The 24,632-nt window shown below is 48.2% G+C and overlaps 1 protein-coding gene across 15 annotated transcripts in view; it reads right to left on the bottom strand.

The window, feature by feature from the left end:
* The window catches only part of MSI2 (musashi RNA binding protein 2), a 388,731-nt gene extending 364,693 nt beyond the window's left edge, over positions 1 to 24,038 (bottom strand). For all 15 annotated transcript variants that reach the window (XM_038547828.1, XM_038547829.1, XM_038547833.1 and 12 more), the window contains exons 1-5: positions 23,918 to 24,038; positions 23,585 to 23,625; positions 23,168 to 23,249; positions 22,309 to 22,393; positions 18,391 to 18,432 (exon numbers count right to left, since the gene is read on the bottom strand). In XM_038547828.1, the coding sequence (XP_038403756.1) occupies positions 18,391 to 18,432; positions 22,309 to 22,393; positions 23,168 to 23,249; positions 23,585 to 23,625; positions 23,918 to 23,979 (312 nt within the window). In that variant the 5' untranslated portion in view covers positions 23,980 to 24,038. The remainder of the gene's footprint in view (positions 1 to 18,390; positions 18,433 to 22,308; positions 22,394 to 23,167; positions 23,250 to 23,584; positions 23,626 to 23,917) is intronic.
* Positions 24,039 to 24,632: the final 594 nt, after the last annotated feature.

Raw genomic sequence — 24,632 nt, 5'->3', positions numbered from 1 at the left:
CCTCAGAGAACCCAGCCGTACCCTCCAAGTAGTGATACCAATTTGCCGGGAGCGAAGGGGAGAGGAAACTCAGAGCGATGTTTGCATTGCAAAGATAGAAACAATTCGCTCTGAATCATTTTCAGCCTTTGGAGTTCAATAGGGAAGTATTATTATCAACCCAGCAGATGAAAGGGTAAGAGAGGCCCAGGAGGACTCAGAATTGGCCGGGGTGGCACCGCAGGTAGCAGAAGTGCCAGGGCCAGAATCGATATTCCTCACTCATGCCAAGCTCTCTCTATAAGATCCATGCTTCATGGCCACGTGCGGCCTTGGTCCTCTGGACTGAACAGGACAGGTGACATTGGGACCATAAGGGAACGTGCATCGTTATATATTCCATAGGATGAGCACACACAGACTAGCAAATGCCAAGCCCCAGGAAGCCTGTCCTCCTATAACATGGCCATGTCCACTTCCAGGGTGTGTTACTGTGCAGTCTCGTGCCCAACTCAGCAGGCCAGATGCAGTGATGGCCACCCTAACTCAATAATGGGGGTCCATGGCCTAGAGCTATGGCCCCAAAGTAGTTTAGGAGGAAAAGACTAGAACTTTCATTTGTGTTTAGCTTTTTTTTAAAAAAAAAAAAAAGATTTTATTTATTAACGAGACAGAGTATGAGAAAGAACACGAGCAGGGTGAAGGGTAGAGAGAGAAGCAGACTCCCCGCTGAGCAGGTAACCCAATGTGGGGCTCAATCCAGGACCCTGGGATCATGACCTGAGCTGAAAGCAGATGTTTAACAGACTGAGCCACCCAGGCACCCTGTGTTTAGCTTTTTTCTCATCCTTTTTTATTTTTAATTATTTGTCTATGACTTAAAGTATGTAAACTTTTAACACAACAGCACATGTACATCATTTGTAAGTATATAGGGTCTACCAATAGGGGTACATCATCAAGAATGTGCAGAATTCCCACCAGAGGTTTACATTTGACCTGAGTCAGGCCCATGTGTCTTGCCCATCTGCTGTGGGCACCAATGTTCCCAATTACAGCAAGGTCGGGGCAGGGGCTCTCTCTGCCTACACACACAAGCCGAACCTGCCTCTCACCTTTAGCACCTCCCATTCAGCTACCAAATCACCCAACTGCTGTGCTAATGTTCACAAACACACCTCTTTGGGTCCACTGGTCTCCACCTCCAAGAACTCAGCCAGACCACCCTCTTCCCTCATGCAAGTCACATACCAGTGCCCCCATCTCTGCCCAGGGTTCCCACATGCCCTCCTCCACGCAGACTGCCAGAGAGATCTTTACAAAATTCAAAACTGATAATTTCCCACCCCTTCCTGTGCTCTAAGTGGGCTCTCTACCTCCCGACCCCCTTAGAGGAAGAATAAAACCTGACCCCACACCCATGGCCCAGCCTAACCGCCCCGCTCCCCCTTCCTACCCTCTGCCCTCCAGCACATGAAATGCATGCACCCCGATCCTCCCTTCCTGAGGTCATGCTTCCATCTACCCTGCTAGCTCAGCCTCTACGTGCTTCTCAGAGAAGCCTTCCTGAAACCCTACAGCAGATCCGGTTTCTCCATTACACCCCCTGAAACTGCCTACACATTTTTGTAGCATTCAGTGTAATTGTACTCCAATAATGGATCCTGTGATAGGCTGTTTAATGAATGTGTCCCTGCCAGATGCAAATGCAGGGACACGGGATCGTGCTCACAGCTGGACCCCATTCCCCAGCTCTGGGCCTGGCTCAGGAGAGGGCTCCAGGCATTTGCTGTGTGGGGAGTGAATCAATCCTTCAGCCTGCCCTCCTCTGCACAGTATCTCTGGCCTATAAGGCACAATGTGCCACACACCCTCCACCAAAGCCAGGCTTCCTAACTGTTCCACATGTTCCTTGACTGGAGGCTCTTCCCACTCTCAAATTCAGCTCATGGGGGACCTCCTCCATGAGGCCTGCCCTGCTTGCTCCCTCCTCAGTGTCCCCTGTGTGTGGTATGGACACACAGCTGCTGTCCCCACACTAGTAGATGGCCTTGTTTAGACATTTACCTCCCTGGGAGTGGCCAGAGTGCAGGGCCAGCGGCTACCAGGGCCCAAGCAACTCTATTTGGCCAACACGTGGCCTGCTTTGTGCTCATTTGCAAGAACATCCTTCCTCCCGACCTGCAAGATGCTCTCCACCAGTCCCTCTTTCCAACCCCCTCCAAGGGAGTAATAATAGTCATACGACACCTCCTAGGGTTTTACAAACCTTCCACACCTACTCCAGCCTGCCCCCGAAAAGGAGCCTGACAAGCAGCTGAGGGGATGCAGCTGGCCACACTGAGCCAGTATCCACAGCTCCATGTGAGCGGCGGCCACCAAGAGCAGGGGCCTGCCTCCAGTCCAGCATCCCTGGTACACATAGAGGCATGAGAAGCAGGTGCCCATGACGACTCAGAACCTCCTCACCAAAGTGGGGGAGTACAGTGGGAGAGGAAGTGATCAAAACACAGGACTCTGTCTGCCAAACACACTTCAGAACACTCTGAAATCGCAAATGGCCTTTGATCAGTCAGTCCTGCCTCAGTCACGCAAAGCTCCTGTATTGCAGGCAGTACCAGACGTGGGTTTCCAAAAACGAATGTGCGTCTCCATGTCACTCGGCGACTGGCTCCCCTCTTCTCCCCCTTCTCCTTCTCCTGCAGTGAGAGGGCTAAGATGTCAGGCAAGGGCAGTCCCAAACCCGTGCCTGCAGCACTGTCTGGTGCGGAGTCAGGGACTGCAGGCCAGCCTACACCAGACTTCCCTCTGCTCCGCTGGGCTCACAAGCCAAGCAGAGAGCACCACTACCACAGATGCTCCACCATCCCAAGTTCCCGGCCAGGCAGGTCAGGCAGGCCTTGCTTCTTTGACCACAAATCTACCTCCGTGAGACGCTCCATCAGGATCAGAAAGTCAGGCTTTGCAGCTTAGCTGTTTTCTTGATGTGGCCCCTTCTGCTCCATGCCTTCACTTCTCAGGAATCTTCAGCCAGACCACTACATAGCTATAAGAGCAGCTCCCCATAGCACGAGCTAAGCATCTTTCTGGTGCTGTGATAAGCACTGTCTGAACACTGTGGCATGCGGTCATTGCCACGATCCTGTCAGGTAGATACTACTATCCTATTGTCCCACTTCACAGGTCAGGAAACTGAGGATTAGCAAAGTTAAGTGAACATCTTGAGCTCACAAAGAAATTGTCAGGCTAGAAATAAAACCCTAACATTGCCTGCCTCTTGAGCCCATTCTCTTAAACCCTAAGCACAGCTGATCCCCACTATATATTCCTTAATTCTCCTTCAGTCCACAAATGGGCATGCTGAAGCACAGAGCTGCAAGGCAACTGGCCTGAGGTCACATGCAGCTATTCGGCACTGAGCTAAGAACCAGAAGCCAGGTCTCTCCCACTACAGCCAGAACATTCACACCCACAGCATGTTCACACTCTCCGGCCCCGAGCACCCCATCTGAAAGAGAAGCAACCCCAACCCACAGGCCAAAGAAGAAAGAACCCCAATGTGACCCAGCCTAAGGAGAGCAGGTCACTTCCTCCCTCGGCCGCCTGTCTCCTAACTGTATGGAAGAGCTCGCTGACTCTCAGTGTCCTGGTCCTTTGCACCCCCACCCCCCCACCCCCGAAAAGACCCACCCAGCACTGGAAAGCTTAGAAGCAGGGATCTTGAGCTTCAGCACAAACCAAAGCAACTCCCTGTCACCTGGCACCAAAGGGGGGACCGCCTCCGAGAAATCCAAGCACCATCCAATTTGGAAACTACGGAAATGAGTCATGCCTCTTTTTGGAAGCCAAAGAAGCACCTGCAGGGAAAGAAACTGAGGCAGAGCGCAGAAGCAGCCAGCCAGTCAAGGCTCCGGCCACCAGCCAGAAGGAGTAGACAAAGGCAGAACTTCCTTGGGCCCCAGATGCCCTGGCACACCCACTCGGCTCCTCCCTGAGGACCAGGGAGTGTCAGTCCCAGTTCTCTAGAAGTAGCCCCTCATCTCCTTTCTATTTACCCCTTTGGCTTTGAAACCCAGAAACTTTCACAAGGAGCAGGCACATGCGGAAAGGAGCCACCCTTGTCACCACGGCTGCAGCTCCCCTCATCAAGCAGGCGAGGTCTAAACTGGCTCCTAATTAATATTAACCCTCCAAATCAGAGTCATGCTCAGAAAACCCTGGATGAAGAGACACAGGGCGGGAGGGGAGTCTCCAATTTTCTTTTTACTTCATCTGGAAAATTAAGAGCACCGCTGATTTGAACAAGAAACCATCAAGGAAAGCAATCACAACTCCACACGGCCCGTAGCTCGATGGACTTGGGATGTGTAACCTGCCACTTTCATGAGATGAAATTAAAACGGCTGTGGCAAGAATAGCAATGATGGCATGGGTCTGTCCCTCCTCCTCCATCCTCAGAAAACACAAAAACCCCTGCAGAAGATTCTCCAGGAAATGGGGCAAGACATCCTCCTTGTTTGACAAAATAAGGCAGCGGAAAACTGGTCCAAGTTGCTACCTCGGTCCTTCAGATGAGGGTATCCCCTAAGACTCTTCACCTCAAAGGATAATGAGCACAGAACAGCAAAGGGGTTAGGGGTGCCTGGAGACCCTCCACTCCAAACTTAACACTTATTTGCTGTTTCTGCATTAATTACAATAAACTGCTTCATAGCCTAGCGATCGCTTAATGGAGCAGCAAATATGGCTTTTTCCCTATAATTAGTCAATGTAATCTTCCACTCTTCCCCTCCTCCTGGCCACCTCCTTCCATCCTCCACACACTCACATTCACACACACCCCATCCCCTACCCAGCATCCACTCATCATCATAATCTTGCTCCTCATTCCTGGCAACATCTGGAAAATGCCACCTGATGGACATGAAGTGGAGGGGGCCAATCTAGAAATGAGCACAGAGATCTGGACACTCACACTGCAGATGCTCTAAGGCCTTTGGGGGCTTTCTCAGTCCTGACAGTAGATCAGGGTTCACCAAGCTGACGGCTAGGAAAGGGGGGGGGGGCACGTTTCCTGGAGCTCTGGTGCTGACGTTTATAGAGCAAAACCTATTAGTCTGTGTCCCCAAGTAAAAGATTCTGTGAAAAGATACAATCCCGGACATTCCCCCTCCCTCCACTGCCCTCAGTCACAGCCAGAAATCTGAGCAATCCCCAAACCTGTTCAACCATCCTACCCCGGGCTTTTGGTTACCACCATATGTCAAAGGAACAAACAAACCCACCTTCAAAGACTTGTGGACACCATCTAAGGTTTCTGACTGAATAAAATCCTTTCCCTACCACTGGAAATTTGGGTCTTGTGCAACAATACCACTAAAACAGGCCTTTTGCATGCAGATTAAGGATAAGAGCACCCCTCTTCTGGTCAGCTTTCTAAAGACTCATCAACTAACTCCAGAATCTCCAGTAAGAGCAGAGTACTTTGTAGCTTTCTCATTTTTCAAGGTACCCCCCCCTAAAAAAAAACACAAAAACCAAAAACCAAAAAGCCAAAGAAAAAACCCCCTTCCTTATGGAGGAAGGAATTAACATGTTCTAAGTGTCAACCATATACCAGGTGCTGATTTACAGTGTCTCATTTCAACCCACAACTATGTTATCCCCAGTTTTTAGGTACAGAATCAAAGCTCAGAAAAATTTATTTAGACACCTTCCTAAGGTCACAGAGTCAGTGGCAGCACCACATTTAATCTAGAGGCTTTAACCCCAGGACTGTGCACCTACCAAACTACATGTTTCATTGGTAACAGCACAGACCTGCCTCTGAATCTGAATTACACCATGATTCCACTGAGTCCTATAAATTCACACACAGACACACACACGTACACCCATAAACACACACATCTGTGCATGTATCTAAGCTCTTTTATATTCCTCAATGACTTCAGAAAAAAAGATAGACAGCAACACTATACAATTCCCCAGCTACCAGGCAAGACAGACAATCAGCATCTTGCCAGACTTCCTAACAATACCTAACAATGGTATTACCATAACAATACCATAATTCCCAAAGTGCCTACTAGGTGCCAGACACCAGCACTTTCTCTGTCAATTCATGGAATCCTCACAACAACCCCCTGAAGGAGATCCTATTATTGTGTCCTTTTCACAGACAACATAACTGAGGAATGGCATATTTAGGTAAATATCTGGGAAGTGACAGAGCGCAAGGATTCAAACTCAGTCTGCTTCCAGAGGCCATCAAGGCTCTTCAACACTAAGCTACACCACTTTAGTAGAAAGTAGTCAGAACAGTACAGTGGATGATTAAGCGCAAGGTGGGGGATGGACTGGGATCAGTTCACCAGCTGGAGTTGGATTTTCTCTACATTTTCAGGCCCCTACCTAGAGTACACCACCTCTTCCACAAGCTGCTTCCATGATTTCTCTTGGGCGAACAACTGTTCTATTCAAGCTCTCCTGTCAACATCTGAGACAAGAGCCCAGAAAGACCAAGGAGCTGGCCTCTAGGCAGCTTTTAAAGTGTCCGCGCAGTGGGGAGATGTTCAAGGATGCTTGAGTTCAAACCTACAAAGCACTTCCCCGATGCTTGGGGGTTTTGTCTGGATAGCCCTCAGAAATGGTCATTTCCCATTAACACAATCAGCCCTCCTGGTGGATGCCCAGGGGTCTGCTCATCCTCTCTCCATCATCTCTCTGCAGCTTGGGGAAGAACTCAGGTGACTGTCTCCACGGTGCCTTCTGCTCTAATCCACCGGGGTTCTGCTGAAGGAGGACAACTAGAAGAGCTAACGCTGTGAATGCACAGGTTCTGAGCAAACAGGGTGATGGGGGTGATAACGGCAATCACAACATGCTAACGTGGCAGCGTGCCAAACACAAGCTGCCCAGGCAGGACTTGTGCTCAAAAGAACTTTAATTGAATTCTTTCAGCAAGTGCAGCAGAAAAATTCATAATGAGCTTCCCCCACCCCCAACTATGTCCCTTAGTTCTACAGTCCTGCAGATCCAGTGAAAAATCACTTTTAACAAGGATACGGGAACATGTGTGGACGTGAACCTGAACATCGTGTACTGCAGGGAAAAACAATGATCCAACCCATGGATTTTTATTTTCAAAGCGATTTAAGTGAGGCATTCTGCTATAATCAGCTTTACTACCCCTATTAGTATAGGAAAACAAGTTCTGAACCTAGCTCCCTAGTGGAAAACGCAAAATTTGTATAATTAAAATTATACTTGTGAAATTCAAACACACTTTAATTTCCTAAGGGTCCCCTAATCAAGTCAGAAGTTCTTACTAAAACCAATTATCCGCTTTGAAAACAGAAGAGGAAACATACACATGTAGCAGTCTTGTGGAGATTCACAGCCCGATTTTTTTTTCCTAGGCTCAAGCACCCCTAATTCGATCCTTTTTCCCCAGGTGGAAGAGAGAGTGAACCTACTGGCTGGGTTTTATTAAGTGTTATGTGGATAAGTTTAAGCATATTTGTTTGTTTGTTGGCCTTTAGCTACAAAAATGACACACTTGAGAGATATCCCAGAGGGAACAGAATTGAAGGGATAAAAAAATAAACCAGGGGAGCATCAATAAATACACAGTGTTTCTACCACCCTGCCCCACTCCAGGCTTCCTTGAGCTTTTTTGCTTAAGCTCTCACAGCAGTTTTTCAAACATTTGCCCAGTACCGTTCAGCATACTCAGAGATGCTCACTCTAATGCCACGCTGAGGAATGAGACAGGAGAACAGCTTCACTTCTGGAATGGGTGGACAACAGACCAAGAGTCCCAAAGTCCTACTGGGTAAGGCAGCAACACCAGGTTTCTCACCTCCTGACCTGGTAATCTACCTGAAATGTGGCTGCTTTTCTTGAGTAACTGGAAATTCTTGCACAAGAGCAACATGGAAATACAGAATACACTCCAAGGCACTAAAATATTTAAGAAGTAGTGGTTACAGTGTTCCATTTACACCACCAATATGAAACGTTATTAGGCTACGAAGGAAGGAAGGAAGGAAGGAAGGAAGGAAGGAAGGAAGGAAGGAAGGAAGGAAGGAAGGAAGGAAGAAAAGGTTACAAGAGAACAGGAAAAGAAAGAAAAGAAAGAAAGAAAGAGGTTACAAGCGAACAGGAAAAGGAAGAAAAGAAAGAAAAGAAAGAAAAGGAAGGAAGGGAGGAAGGAAGGGAGGAAGGAAGAAAGGGAGGAAAAAGAAAAGGTTACAAGCGAACAGGTTTTCTCTTCCTGCCTCCCTAGAATCCATTTCAGGGACAAGAATACTGACTTTTCACCCTCTTGGCTTTGCCATTCCCAACAGTGCCCGGCGCTGTGACGACAGCCTCATCGTCCACCCACCCAGGCTCCAGCAGGTACCAGGAAGGTAAAACAAAATGCCTTCAGGTTTAAAACTATACTTTTCAGTAGGTGGCATTTGAGAACCCGCCACACATGGCCTCTCTAGGATGGAGACTATCACAGCAAACTGAGCAGGGTCTGGCGTTAAAACTTTCATCGGAAGGCCCTGGGAAACAAAGCGTGTACATGCACAAACGCACAGGCGCCCACGCAGCATGCAGAAGAAGACACACTCGGCGGAGAGCGAGTCATGGGAACTGCTGCTTTGCTGATTCCTTGCCTCCCTCCCACCAGAGCGGTCACCTCATTAATGTCACTCAGCATCACGTTTTGCTACACTAGGTCTTTCTGCGCTCTGTTCCCGCAGGCAGCCCAAAGCCGGCTTCCATTGTAAACTTCTGTTCCTTGGGAAACTATCAAAAGCTTTGATAGGAAAAGAGAAAAAACTTCCAGAGGGGCTCTCTGCTCGCTCCTCCAAGTTTTTCTCTGTGGTGCTTTATTCAAAATCACTATACACACAAACCACGCTCTGAAAGTCATTTACAAAATGGCAGCTAGTAAGAAAAAGAAGAAAGAAAAAGAAAAAGAAAGAAAGAAAGAAAGAGAAAAGAAAAGAAAAGAAAGAAAAGAAAAGAAAAGAAAAGAAAAGAAAAGAAAAGAAAAGAAAAGAAAAGAAAAGAAAGCAAGCTAGTGATCACTGTGGCCTGTCTACCTGCAATTGCCAAAGAGAATAATTCATTTCAGTGGAGGATATAGATGAAGCCCTGAATACATTCCAACACCGTTTTCTGCCCTTCAAAACAATAAAAATGTAAAAACCCAGACGAAAGAAGGCCTGAGGTGGCAGGAACGAGAATCTCTTGACCCCAAGGAATTTATTCTCCTGGATCTTCTAAAGCACTCTCTCCCCAGAATGCATCATCAAGACCATTTTATTAGATTTTTCTAAATCCTTGAAATTGTCACATAATTGAAACAGAAACAGCAATTTAGAGCTCTGAATGGATTTCTTAAAAAGAAAATTCTGGGCTGGCCCAACATCCCCTCCTTGGCCGCTCTCGCCCCTAACCTAAATTTAAGACCCTTGCACACAAAACCCTATTTATCTTTTAAATCCTCCCTTGCCATAAAAGTTACACATTCCCCTAATGCCTTAGATTTCAGGACATTTGGGAGAAACTCATCCCAGACAACAGGCTAAAAAAAGAATCCATTAGCATTAACTTGCCTGTCACAGTCAGTGACAAATAAATGAATGTGATGCTTTCAGATCAGTCATTGGTGAAACTACCCCCAGGCAGATAAAGACCAGGCCCGGGAGAGAGAAGGCTCACAGAGAGACCTCTCACACAGCAGTGTCTCAGCTGTCCCCTAGCTGCTCCCCAGGACTTCATTCTCAAAGGCAGCAAAAACACAGCCATCAGAAACAGAAAAGGAAATGCATTCCCAATGCCCACCAAGAAACCCCCAAGATGAAGGACGCATGCTATCTCCCCCTTGAAAGCCAGGACGCTGGGAGCAGACCATGCCACTGGACATACCATGTTCTATCCATCACCCCTAGAAAGGACAATAGTACCCACAAGCTGTTGGTAAAGTCCTCCTGCGATCTAGCTGGTGCCATCGTTAGGAGCAGTAAGAGACAGCCAATGCTTACACTGATCATTTGTGTGCATTAACCCATTTAATCTCCTAATACATCTAGGATGGAGGTACTGTGAAAACTCCCCATTTTACCGGAGAGAAATGGAGGTACAACACCATTAAGTGACTTGTCTGCAACTCGCTAGCTGATAAGTGGCATTCAACTGTGCCGAAAAGGTTCTCAGAAAGTAAGCAACAGAAACTAACTGGAAGCTTCCTGGCCAGACTAAAACAGAATCTATTCCTCAGCCTGAGCACTTTTTGGCAGTTGGGCAAAGCGTAAGAACCTAAAATCTACTCCCTGAACCTAAAATCTACTCCCAGGGCTTAGTGATTAAGAGAGCAAGGACTTGGAATTCAAACAGACTTTGGTCCAAAGGCCAACACTGACCCTTCTTAAAACTGTGGCCCCAGGAAAGCTGCTTATCCTCCCTGGGCCTCAGTTTACCATTCTGTGAGGTGGAGAGAACACCAAGCACTGCAAAGGACTGGTATCAGGATGAAATTAAAAGAGATTAAGCACACAGAGGCTTAGCACAATGCCTTGAACATACTGACTCACAATAAGTAACAGCCATTATTTTGGATTAGGATTTTTCTTTTTGATTATTCAAGGTCAGCAGGCAGACATACACCCTGAGAATAACTTTCCAGATCATTGAGAGCCTGATGTTATCTACCCTTGAAAGAGAGAAGAAAGATTTTTTTGTTATATATGTGGGACCCCAGTAGGATACCTATACCAACAGGACCAACCTTCTTCACCTGCTGCTACTGCCATGTGCGCAGGGGTACTCAGTCCCAAGACCATGCTTGCTCATATCTCCCACATCACACAGAAGGCTCAAGTCATGATTCCAAAAATCTCATGTTCCTCATACCAGGCAGCCACTCTGAGCCAAAGGTAACCCCAAGCAGACCTCTGAAAGTACAAGTCAGGCTGCTCTGAGCCACAGGGCATACCTTGGTGACACACAGACAACCTGTAACTTCTATACCAAGAAATGACATCTCAGAGCACCTTGATGGCTGAGTAGGTTAAGCGTCTGCCTTTGGCTCAGGTCATGGTCTCAGGGTCCTGGGATCGAGCCTCATTTCTGGCTCCCTGCTCAGTAGGGGGGGGGGGTCTGCTTATCCCTCTCCCTCTCCCCCACTCATGCTCGCTCGCTCTCTCTCTCAAATACATAAATTAAATTTTTTAAAAATGACACCTCATTGTCTACACACAGCAAGGTGAAGATCACAGCTGAGACAAGGACCAAGTATAGAATTTAGGGATTTAGTCTCTATCATGGCCTCTACTTAAGAAGGAGAGAAAGGGAGAAGAAAGAAGCAAGAGAATGACAGAGCTCTTTGCAGTTGCCACACACCTCAAAGAGCAGGGGTGGTATCTGCCAAGAACATCCCTCCTAGAGAAGGGTCCACAGCCAGAGAGAACACAGTATTAATTACACCAAAGGCACAAGTCCAGGGTGGGAAGGTCTCCACGAAACCCTATCAGCCATAGTCCTATCAGTGACCCCAGCTTCTATAATGATCCAAAAGAGCTCAGCACATCATGTAGAGCATCCCCGTGATCGCCCTCACACAAAACAGGTTCCCCAGCACAGGCCCAAATAAAGCACAGGCTCATCTGCTTTGCCTGGCACTCAAGGCAACACAACCTGGCCCTGGCCTACCCTCCACGCCTCCACCCAAAGCACCATGCAACACCAGCCCTCGAGCAGCGGCACACTGACCTCTCCTAGCCCCTCACATTCCTGCCATTCTTCCCTCCTTCCTGTGCTTCAGGATCTGGGGCAAAGACTACCTCCTCCGAGAAACTATCTCAGCTCTTCCTGCCTCTGAAGATCATTTTTACCACTCTGTGTGTTTTTCATGCTCTTTCCTTGCCACAGGTAGCAGCCCTCCTCCCAACCTGAGGCTAAAACCCTGATGACAAGAGCTGTGCCACCTTTGCCATTTTGCCTTCATCCCACCTACATGGAGACTGATGGGGGGCAAAGAGCAGTAGTGAAAACTAAGGTTTGGTTTTTGGTTATTTTTTGTTTTGTTTTGTTTTGTTTTTTTACAATTAGTAAAATATGTCTGTGTCCTTGGGAGTTCATTGTCCAGTGGAGGCAATAAGGCATGAACCTAAATAGCCATAAAACTCAGAACAAAATCCCTAACATGGTCCCTGGTGCTCAGCAAAAACCTGGTAAATAATTGCCAAGTACCGAGAATGGCAACTGAATGCACTGGAGATACAGTCTGCCTGCACCCCACCCTCACTCTTACCCTGCCGTACCTGCTATATACTCGTCCACTTGCTCATTACTTATTTGCGCCCTAGAGTGAAAGCCCCAAGAGGGCAAGGATTTCCTGGTCTTACTCTCCACACTATCCCCAGAACCGCATGCAGGCCTTGGCACACAGTAGGTGCTCAATAAAGTTTAGTGAATAAATAAATGAACACGTGCCCAGCACAATGCCTAACAAGTTTATCAACAGGTTTTTGCTAATTTACAACTATTTATTATTTTCTAGCTTATTATTACTGTGTGTCACCGCCATTCCACTCATTTGTGTGCACATGTGCCTTTTCTCAAAAAAATAAGTAAAATCTTTATAAAAAAAAAAACCTTACTACTATTATTATCATAGTTTGCAATGACCAAAGAAAAATAAAGTGCTATGGAAATCCAGAGAAAGAAGTACTCCATCAGAGAAAGAGCAGAAACAGCTCTGCGGAAAAGGTAATCCAAGTTGGGCTTTGAAAAAGAGGTATATTTTACACGGCAGGGACAAGAAAGGGTGGTGCGGGTAGGGATGCACAAAAGGGTAGCTCTTCAGAGAAGGGAGAGGGTGCAGTTTCAAGGCAGCAAAAGGTAGAAGAGTCAAGAAGTAAGCTGGAAGGAGACACTCCTTGTACAGATCTTGAAGGACCCTAACTACCTGGGGCTAAGAAGTTCAGACTGTTTGGTGAGCATTGAGGGCAACCTGAATCCCCCCAAAGCAGGTGCACCCAGTCAGTGATTAAAAACAATTAAACAAGCTCTTAGTCAATGAACACAGCAGATCAAACAAGAGAACGGAGATGATGGACTACATGTGCCTTGTGCGTTCTTGGGACTCTTCAGCCAGAGAACGTTCGGGTTTAAAAATACAAAAGGACAGGAAGAATGGAGGCCGCCTCAAGGGGCACCCAAGAGGGTCTGCTGGTTCCTCAGAGAGTCCCAGGAGCAGAGAGGTCTCACCTGCCTGCCAAAAACATCTGACATAGAACAGAGGGGCTCCAGCTTCTCAGCAGACTGACCTTAACGCAGAAAGGAAAGTACGCAAGGAAAGGCAAAATCTCAGGAAAGGACATCTGTAGGACGAGGTGCCCCTCCTCCTAAGCTGACACCTGCTGCTGACCGGAAGGCAGGAAGGAGCTGCGCTCCCCGACAAGAAAGCAGCTAAGCCACTAATCCCCCAGGGTCCTCACGGTCATGGACAAGGCTGCAGACACACCACTACGTCCCCACTGGGAACCAGAAACACACCGGCAGGCCGGTTAACTGTGGCCGGTGAGGTGACAGCTGCAGATCACCCAAGATGGCACGACGCTAGAATGACCCGACTCACAGCAGCAGGGGAAGGCCAGATGCCGAAAACTCACCCCTCGCCCGCCCTTGAGAAGCTGCCAAGAAACCACTCCCCCGGAACAGGAGGTGCGTGTGTAAAAGGCTCGTGCTGTGCTGCACCCATCTGGACGGATGCATGCGTAACAGAGAACCTTCCAGGCCCTGGAGCCTCATCAGTGGATGAGACAGGAGCAGGAAAACCTGGCCTGCGCTCAACGCTGCCACAACTTAGCTGTGTGACCTGGAGCTGCCAACCTTACTTCCCTGATGTCTGCTGCCCCCGCCCTGAAACAGGTAGGCTGGCTGCAGCTCAAGCATTTAAGTCAGCATCCAGTGATGACAGCCATCCACAGCTCCCTGCCGGCAGGGGGCTTACATTCCAATCAGGACTCTTCTCAGGTCATTTTCCATGATAACTTTTCTTATTCTACAGAGATAATTCAATAACGGGGCACCTGGCTGGCTCAGTCGCTACAGCACATGACTCTTGATGGTGGGATTGTGGAGCTGTGCCCCCAAGTGATAATAAATTATTTTATAATAAGGATACCAGCAGACACCTGCTGGCACTACCTGTGTCAGGCTCCCAGCAAAGAGAAAACCTTGAAAACTACCTCATTCACCTTGAAAACCACTTCATGTTGGGCACTACACTCCTGCTTTTTCTTTTTTTTTTTTTTTTTTTTTTTTTAGGTTTTATTTATCCATTCATGAGAGACAGAGAGAGAGGCAGAGACACAGGCAGAGAGAGAAGCAGGCTCCTCACAGGGAGCCCGATGCGGGACTCGATCCCAGAACTCCAGGATCATGCCCTGAGCCAAAAACAGACGCTCAACTGCTGAGCCACCCCGGCGTCCCAACACCCCTGGTTTAAACAGCGAGAAACTGAGGTGTGGAAGGGCTCATGTGGGGTGCCCACAGTCACCCAGCTGCCACTCAAGGCAACTGGAAATAGGCTGAAGAAATGAGATCTCCGTTGATCAACAGATAAGGTCCTGGCTTCTTACACATAAGGAAGAAAATGGTAACCCGGGGAGTGGAGAAGGCTTTATTACACACAAGGATAATTAGGGCAGATGAGGAGTTACACCCAGACTCGCCTGTGCCCTAAGTGGTTTAGTGGCCTCCTGGGTTTTCCGCACGAGAAAAAGAACCCACAAGCTTGAGCAAAACTCTTCTAGGCAGCCAACGCTTCTGCCCAAAGGGACTGACAAAATGATATGACATGATTGATCCCAATCATGCCTGTTCTTCCAACAGCTTCAAATTAAGTCATCTTTTTTAGAATACCACGACCATTTTAATTTTTTAAAAGACAGACGGGAGGAAACTCTTACATATTTCACAAAATGAAATAATCATCAGGCGAAATAGGAAGATACAGAATGGACCCATCGCCTTCTGATCAAAATGTACTTCGCTAATTAACGGCCACTAGTCTCCAAAGAGTCGCCCCTCGACTAGTTAATAAAGGCCCATTATACTTCACTTGAGAAGTGAACATTTACATCGCAAAGGGGAATAAATGAACTGCAGGATTCAAAACCCCTTCCTTCAGGTCGCTCATTAAAATTCTGGTCAAAACGGATTTTTATTTATATGATACATTAAAGAATATTATGACAGTACTAATGTGAAATCTGCTCCTCATTCCCATGGCTTTTCTTTCGTATTAAGTTACAGTTTCTTTCCACTAGCCTTGTTTTAACACCTCCACGAATATTTCTCTGGTGAGTGCTAGCGAAAAGGGACAGCCAGAAAGCAGAGAAATGCATTTTAACCGAAGCCCATGCTGACATTTCATTTACAAAAGCTCCTCACCCAGCCCACGAGGAGGGGCACGGTCCACCTTGCAGCGAGACCCCTACACATCCACACACAGAAGTTTTATTGAAGAGAGATAAACAAAATAACAAATAAGGCTTGACTTAAACTCCTATACTCCCGCCAGCCCGGTTTTCAGTCTGAAATCCCCTCGGCCAGGCTCAAAGTCTATTAGAAACTAACTGTCGACAAGAGAGGCACACTCTCTCCCCACCCCGTCCCAGCTCCCGGCCAGCACACACCTCGCAGATTCCCCAGCCACTTCCCTGGAGCTGAGCAAGCCCAGAGCCCTGTGACAGGGTGCCCCTCCGCACAGCCAGCCAGAGTCACCCAACAGGATGACATCACACGGGCTGGGTGAATCACCCAACCAGGGAACGTCGAGTCCACACACAAACTGCGCACGCTGGCTGCAGTTGTGTTCCTCAAAACCTGGTGACCACCATGAACTTCAATCTCTGTCTGAACCCACAGGTGCCACCCCTAGAAACCCCCACAGGACAGCACATTGGGTGGGGGCCCAGTCTGGAGCGAGACTGCCCGCACCCCACTTCTCAGCCATTTTGTGCCTCGCTTTTCTCATCTATCAACTGGACATAATACTAGTACCCACACCTGAGAAGACACAGGTGAAGACTGCATGAATTGATATGTGTAACGTCCCTACAACAGTGCCTGGCACATAAAATCATTTAACGTCGCTATTATCGCTAGATCTCTCGTGGTGACTGGTATGAGAGCTACCAAAATTAACAGTAAAAACAATATATGGTACTACCACGCACCAGATCTTTTTTTTAAGCACTTTACTTTTATTATTTATTTAATCTGCACAAAAACTCAGTAAGATGGGGTATATGAGGATCCAAGAAATCAAATGATTTGCCCAAATCCACACAGCTAATGAGAGGCAGAGATAGGATCCAAACCCAGGCTGCTGAGCTTGAACAACAATGAGAAAGATGATTAAATGGTAGTAGTAAAGATGAGGAGGGATGAGGCCCTCACCCTGTTCCAGGCTCTTTTTCACTCAGCACTAACAACCTGGTGAAGGAGCTACTCCCATCACTCACATGTTACAGAGGAGCGAACAGGCTGGGAGAGGTGGTTTTTGTTCAGTGTCTTGGGACCTGAGATGCAGATGGAGATAAGAGATAGGAAAGTCCTTGGGAAAGGGTGCCATGAAAAGCAAGGTATTGTTATGCAACCCCTGGAACTCCACGGAAAGATGTCCTCCCCCAACTGGTATAATATTTACTCAGGTCTACAAGTCTGACAATCCACCTAAAACATCCCAGCCTTGAACAAGTCCGAGAAATAGTCTGTCTCATTTTCATGTTGAATGCATCACCGAAAAACCAAATGCCAGAGTATGTTAAAATGAAATATAGCCTTCCTGGTTTAAAAAAAATAAAAAAAGTGGGGGGGATGAGGGGTGGTCAATAAAAAGGAAGAGAAAACATGTCAAACCCAAGGTTTGACTAAGTCAGGGATTTTTCCAGTTTCCCTCTAGGGTAATCTGATCCTAGTTCTGGATGATCAAATGACTAACCTGGAAATTTGAAGATTCACACTTATGGAAGAAACAGCAATTCTTCCAAACCCAGGAAATACTGCTAATTCTGGAAGCCTCTGAAATGTCAAGGATCACACACAGTTTGAAAAGCAACCTTTACACAGTTAACAGTCTCAAAGTTTGTGCTCCGTACAGAAATAATCTAACCTCTTTGGTTCATTGATTCCTATTATTTGCTTAATCGTTGGAGGAGAAAAAATGCCTTAAGAAAGTATTTTTGGTATATTTGCTGAAAAGATTTGTGTTTCCTTCGAAAGAAAAGAAAGGAAAAGAAAAATAACATGGGGAAAAAAAAAAAAAAGGAAGGAAGAAAGGATCACATGGCAGGCTCCAGACCTGAAATTCTCAAAATATCATCTACAAGTGCCAACTTTTTCATTAAAGTTCCTCATCCCTCCCCTTCACACAATTAAAAGGTTCCACTGGTGGGAGACTATGCTTGAAGAAATAAATGGAATTTGCAAAAGCAACAGCTTCTTCCCTTTATGACCATGATAGGAAGCTTCACCTTTTTCCCTTTCCCTCAAAGAATGACAAGGCCACAGAAAAAGTCTACCTATCTCCCAATATTACATAGGGAAGAAAAAAGTATAATTAAAAGGTGCAATTTTCACATGTAAGCCCATAAATTTCACCTTCAGTTCTCTGTAGCTGTTTTCATATCCACAGCTGGCAAGCTCAGCAAAAACTCTATTAGGCACACATTGTGAAAAAGTGAAGGCCTATCTTAATCCTCTCAGCAAATCTTATGCTACTGCTCCTCCAAGGCTACAACATGCTCAGAACGTCTCCCCCAGGCCCCAACACGTGCACCTAGAAGCAGCACTGCCGGTTTCAAGTGTGCCCAGACTGCTCACACCAACGTGAAACCAAGACATCCACTGCCTCGACTGTCAAATCTAGGGCTTCATGGGTCTACAAAGTTGTTCTTTCAAAAGAAGACAAACTGCGTACATTCTACTCCTCTCCACGCACTCCAAGTGGTAAGGCCTCAGAAGAGAACCCTCCAAAAGAGAGTCACGAGGAAATGTCCATGTTCTCCTGATAGGATCTTGGCAAACTTAAAAAAAATAAACAGAACATTTGCATAAATATTGCAACCGACAGCTCTCTGTCCTGCCACAGAGGATCAGGCTTGCCCCCGCCCCCTGTTGGATGCTCAGAACCCACCTCAGGGATGGCTAAATTGCAGACACACGAGAATATCTCCCTGGAGCTCCTTGCCTAGCCTGGACTCTCACAGCCACATGCTGATACCCTGATGGAACCTGACGGTTTCAATGCTTCATTGCCAGGACTCTGTTTGAAACGTGAAATCCTTGGCAACCATCGCTGAGTGCTAAAATCCTATTATGAATTCTCCTACTTACCTTGGGTTGTGCCCGACGAGGAAATGCAACTTTAGGATCAATCTGGGGGGAAATGGAAAAGTAAGAGTCAATTCCCGGATTTGGCAGAGAGGGAGAAAAAATTATGATTAATCACCTAATTATTAATCACTCATTTCTCAGGCTTATCACCCAGCTTTTTGTAACTTCTCGGGCAACTCAAAAGTTCCTTAAACGTTGATCCAAACTTTACTCATCCTTCCCACAATGTAACACAGAAAGCTGGCCCTTCCAAAATATCCTACCATGTATTTCAATGTGTGATGGCCTTAATAAATCAGATCTCACACATGTTCTTATTTAAGCAAGGGCTTCTCTTCCACAGACAGTGGACATTAAGCGGTACCCGCATCTAAAGTGCAATGCATCAGTGGGAGAAAAAATGGGGATGTCATCATTGAAAACAAAATCATAACCTGAAAAATTAAACATAAGAATCTTTCAGGAGTCGATAACTGGATAACAGATCTTCTCCCCGACGATAACTAAACAAGGCAGGTGGAAATGGTGACTCTAAATTTTTTTTAAATCATCAACATCCAAAAACTCCCCATAGACATCCAACACGATGCTTGGCTTGATTTCATTCATTCATGTTGGCAAAAGTACAGTTACCTAGGTTAACCAAAAAGACAGTTCATTCTGTAGTTAGACCACAAGAAGAAGCAGGTGTCAAAAACTATGGAGCCCAACCCAGTTCTTAAAAAATAATAAAAGGAAACACACGAGCTAAAACCACCTGGATTTTTAAAATCACAGGGGGTAGAAGTCTATGAGCAACCTAAATCCAAATTACAAAAGTAAGGCCCTCATGGGTAGAGGGGGAAAAAGAAAAAATAATAAATAACCTGAGAAAAAGAAGTTGGAATCTAGTGTAACAATTAGGGTATTCCCCTGCCCCGACCCCAATCAGGATGGAAAAACATCCTCTACCCCAGATCAGACACTCTGCAGAACACATGATTCTCAAAAGGGGCATGGCTTTAAAACTCAAAACAATTCCCACAGAAGCTTCTGAATCTAATACACTGATTCAAGGTGGGAAAGTATTGGAGAGAAAGTATGGGGAGGGAAAGAATTTCTTAAATCCCCATTATTGGTTTTCAATAGATTTCTAAACGTCACAAATCTTTGGGTAAAATTTCAACACAATATTGCTACAAGTTATTTATTTATAGGCTCTGGCTTTCGTAATGCAATTCTCCCCCTTCTAAAATGTAAACCTGAACCTTGTTTTCAGTTCGGCCATGGAGAAGCAAAAATGCTATGGGACAAAGCACAGAGTTGGGGGGAGGGCAAGGCACACCAGAGAATTCTTGTTTCCCAGACCCACATCCCTTAGGACACTGCAGCTGAGAAGGGACACAAAGGTTTACCACCTTTATCAAGGTGGTTTAAAGACCTAATAAAATCCACAGCATGTTTTTTACCCTTAAACATCACCTGAGAAATGAGGGATTACTTTTCAAAAACTAAAATAGACAAAAATCTCTGATCTAGGAAACTACCCTCTCATCCAGATTAACATTACCGCATCTACAGGTGTATTCAGCACTGACTAGAGAGATACAACAGGTGTGGATTTTCCATTCTGTTGACCAAACGTAAGACAGATGTGTCTTTTTATAAACACTCCCCCAGACTGTGGCTTTTAGCGGACCAGCACACAATCACCGCAAGAAGTCACCTTGTCCATGGAGTCAAAGGTGAGGGACATGTTGAGAGAGAGACCAGGAGGGGGACGGGAGGGGGACAGAAAGCACTGAACAGAAGAACGCTCAAAAAAATATCTAAAATGACAGAACTCGAAGCCAATTCAGAATTCCTGTATTGGGTGTTGTGATAACAGCATGTCAGACCAACACACGAGTTCTCCAGTGTGCAAAGTTTACACGCTGAAATCTCCAAAGGAGGGGACAGGTCAAGATAAGTATGGCAAATCCCAACCTTTTGCACGTCCCTGTCAACTATTAAAAACACACACACACACACACACAAACAACAACAACAAAAACAAAACAAAAAAAAAAAACTACCAAAAATAAAAACATTAGTTAGTTAGGTACAGCTCTACTTACTGTAGCTACAAATCCTCTAGGAAAAGACTAGGGTACTATTTTGGATGTGAATGGCCGTTACCTAAACAAAGCTTTTAAGGTAACGGTAAACAAGATCCTCGTTTCCATGTCAATAAACCAACCGCTTCTGCCTCCTGCACTGAACGTTGAAACAAAGTCAAAATCTAGGTTATGCTAAATAATAGTGACCAAAACATATCCACAAACAGTTAGGGAGGGGGAAACGGCACGTTTTGCACCTGATACTGAGGGCTATGACACCCCCTCCCCCCCCCCAGGCACCACAGAAACCAAATACTATTTCTCCTACCCAGTGTGGGGAGACGGAGTGAACAATAAATTCCTGAATTTGCCTTGAAATATTTTCCTCTTTAGTTTTGCTAGTTTTTTGAAACGTCTAACCAGGAAGTCGAAGGGGAAAAAAATTCTTCAGACATCCATTATCACCCTACAAATGACTGTCCCTAAAATTAAATTATCTAAAAGCTCAAAAAGGCCGGGCTGCAAGCTATGACGAGTCCAGCGCAATTAATAAAGCAACTTAAAGTGTGTGGGGTCATCTTGGGGGGAGGAAAGAAGGGGGCACTAGGAAACATGCACCTGACCTCCCATCAGAGAAAGAGAGTGAATTTGCAAAAATAAATTCCATGCACCAAAGGTGTCCAGGATTTTCTCCTTTTTATTTCCCCCTTACCCTCAATGTGAAAGCTTGGAGGGGGCTTGGAAGATCACCCAGTTCCACTCCCATATTTTACAGAAAAGAAAACTGAGGCCCTGAAGCAGCAAACAGCTTGCCCAAGTTCATTAAGGTCAACTGGGACAAGAACCTGATCCTTCGCCTTGCCCCAGTACCCACCCAGAGAGAAGTGCGGTCACAAGCAGCCCAGCACTGCACCCCAATGTCACCTCGGGGCCCCTGCTTTGGCAGATCTATGAAACTATGGGGGAGATTCTAGTAGACATAAAGGGAAGGGGGAGAGCCACAGAGTCAACACAGGGACCTAAAGAAAACACTACGTAGAAGCTCTCCACCACCCCCCATTACTGTACTAATGTCTTTCTTCCCTTTGGTAATCCCTACCCTAGAGACTTTTCCCCCTCACCATGTAAGTCTCTGAAACCTTCTAATGCTGTAAAAGTACCCACACTCAAAATAAAAGATCTGAGAGGGAAAAAGGCAAAAACAAATCACTCGGACACCCAAGGCCTTATCAGTCTTAGATTTCACCCCATCTGGAGTCACCCACTGGACACCCAGCTTGGCTCTGGGAGGTCTCCTTCCCCCTCTCGAACCACCTTCCAAATCTGAGGTGCTCCCCAGGAGGAACCTGTTGCCTGGACCTGCGATGAGCACCCCCTCGCCTTCCCCCTCCCAGCCCCGGCCCCGGCCCCTCTCCACCGGCTGGCCACTGGCTGGCCGCGGCCGGGGCTGTGCCTTCTGAAAACCAATGCCCCACAGCCACAGTCTTTAACGCATGCTGTGCTCGGCTGACAAAGAAAAGTTGCCTTTGCCCTATGGTGCAGTTTCTTTGCATGGTCCCTGGGCCGGGTAGAGAGCCTCTCGCCAGGCCGACCCCTCCCCCAGGCCTGGGCTCTGGCAGCATCTGGAGCTGCGGTGGGACAGGCTCTACACAGAACACCCCCCAAGCCCAGGCCTGGCAGCAAACTTTTAGAGCCAACTCGCAAGCCCTGCTGATCACACTCCCCAGTTCTCAGCACAGAAGCAAAAAAGAAAGCACTGTCCCTTTAAATGGGGCTGTCAATGCCCAGATGGGTCCTGAACAGGGGCGAACAACAACAGCGAGGGGAAAAAGCAACCTACCGTCTTGGAATCTAACTCATGGTGGGGCTGACCTAATACTTTATCTACACTTGCTGGATCTGCGAACGTGACGAAACCGAAGCCTCTGAAATGAGACAAAGAGGGAGGAAAACAAACAAGAAAATGTGACACCATGGCAAGCAACAAGGAGTGAGCCCTCCCGCGGGATGGGGAGCCAAAGTTGGCCCCTTGCACCCCCGCGGCCCACAGCCCTCCCCCCTCCAGCCCCTTGCAGGAAAACACATCAAGGTTAAAGGGGGGTGGGAAACGGGGTGGGGGGGCAGGGCGGGTGGAGGTAACTTGGGAAAATGCTGGTGTCCCCACTCTTTCGCCACCTCCGTCCGTCTCTTCTCCTCCTCCCCTTCCCTTTCTTAACGCTTTGTTTTATGCCGAAGAAAACCCGGCGCTCAGCAGAGATTCATCCAGCTTTCCAAAAGGGGCTGAAGAGTTCAGGGGAGCTGGGAGTGTGTGGGGAAAGCATACGTTTAAAAAACCAAAAAACTATGTAGAAAGTGAATGAAGCTGAATGTCATTTTAAACAGGAGGAGGGAAAAAAAAAAAAAAAAAAGAAGCAGCAACGGGAACAGGACTTAAAGCGCAGAGATGGGCATCTCTGTAACCAGAGTTCAGCCCCGATTAACAATAACCTTTGGGGTTATGGGGGCGGGGGTGGTGGGGGGTGAGGGTGGTGGGGGTGGGGGTGAGGGTGGGAGGGGGGTGGAATAGAGCGACGTTCGAAACCAGCCACATGCCTGAGCCCCATTCTAAATCCGCTTAGCTACTTCCGAAGACACCTCCAAAAATAACACTTAAACTTTGTTCTAAAATAAAGACAAAAATCCAGAAGGGAATGGTTTACCTGGAGCGTTTCGTAGTGGGATCTCTCATGACCATACATTCTCTAATTTCTCCAAATTTGCTAAAATAGTCTCTAAGGCTATCTGTAGAGAGAGAAAGAGAAAGATGGGGGGGGGGGGGGAGAGAAGGTGTGGAAAAAAAAAAAAAAAGCAATGCAAATTTTGATCAAGGACAAAAACCAAAAGTAGTTTTCTGTTGTTACTCTGTTTTGGTTTTGCATTTTTTTTGCACACGCGGGGGAAATTCGGCAACAGAGGTCGCGTAGAGGGCTCGGAAAGGATTTGCTATTTAAAAAAATAACCTTGCACAGGAGAAGTGGGGAGCCCATGGCGGGGGGGGGCTCGCACACTGGGATAACAAAGAGCAATAAAGAAGCCGAGAAGGGGGGGACCCAGGCGTCCCCCCCTCCCTCCCTTACCTGGTGAGGTCTGCCAGCTTAGTCCGCCGATAAACATTTTACTAGAGGGAGAAAACATAACAGAAGTGAGCACCGATGTCAGATCGGCCATTTTGACGTGTAACTTACAAAAGCTAAAAGGAAAGCAGGGGGGAGCGGGCGAGCGCGAGCCGGGAGGTGGGGTGGGGGAGAAGGCGGCGGCGAAACGCGACCCAAAGGTGTGCAACTTCCCGGGGGGGCGCGGGGGGCGGGGGCGGGGGGCGCGGGAGATGCCCGGCTCCGCGCGCCGCCGTCCCCGCCGCTGCGAGGAGAGCGAGCCCGCGGCGGCGCGGTGGGCAGCGGCTGGAAACTTACCCGGGGTCGTGCTGGGAGTCGTTGGCGCTGCCCGAGGTGCCTTGGCTCCCATTTGCCTCCATCTCTGAGCCCCCCCGCCCCCCCACCCCCGGGAAACCGAGCCCCACAGCGAGCGGAGCGGAGCGGCGCGGCGCGGCGGCCGGCTCCGAGCCCCGAGATCTCCCGCTCCCTCCTCCCCCTCCTCGCCCCCCCGCCCGGGCGCCTCCGAATCGCTGTGCGAGCCGCGGAGCCGGGGCAGCGGCGAGAGCCGTCACACGTGGGCTCGGCTCGGCTCAGCCCCGCCGCTCGCACGCCCCCCCGGCCCGCCCCCGCCCCCCCGGCCCGTCCCCACCGCCCCCTCCTCCTCCCCACCCCCACCCGCCCCCGCCCCCGCCCCGCCCTCCCCGGCGCACGTGGGGCGGAGTTCTAGAACGTCGTGTATCCGAGGCCGGTGACGTCACGCCCCGGTGCGGCCCCCGCCTGCCCGCGCGCGCACTCCCGGCCCCCCGCGGCCGGACCCACCGGGGCGGCGCGCGGACCCAGCGGCCCGAGGGGGCCCCGCCTCCGGGCGCGGGGCAGCGCACCCCGACTTCGCGGGGTCACGTGGGCTGCGGGGGGCGGGGGCGGGGGCGCCGGGGGAGGGGGAGGCGCGGGGAGCTGGCGGCCGCGCCGCGCCGCGCCGCGCCGCGCTCGGGCAGGGGAGAGGACGCCCCCCACCCCGCCCCGGGTCGGCGTC

The sequence above is a fragment of the Canis lupus genome, chromosome 9 (genome assembly GCF_011100685.1).
Source record: "Canis lupus familiaris isolate Mischka breed German Shepherd chromosome 9, alternate assembly UU_Cfam_GSD_1.0, whole genome shotgun sequence".
NCBI classification, from domain to species: domain Eukaryota; kingdom Metazoa; phylum Chordata; class Mammalia; order Carnivora; family Canidae; genus Canis; species Canis lupus.
This window is presented reverse-complemented; position numbering and strand designations above follow the sequence as displayed.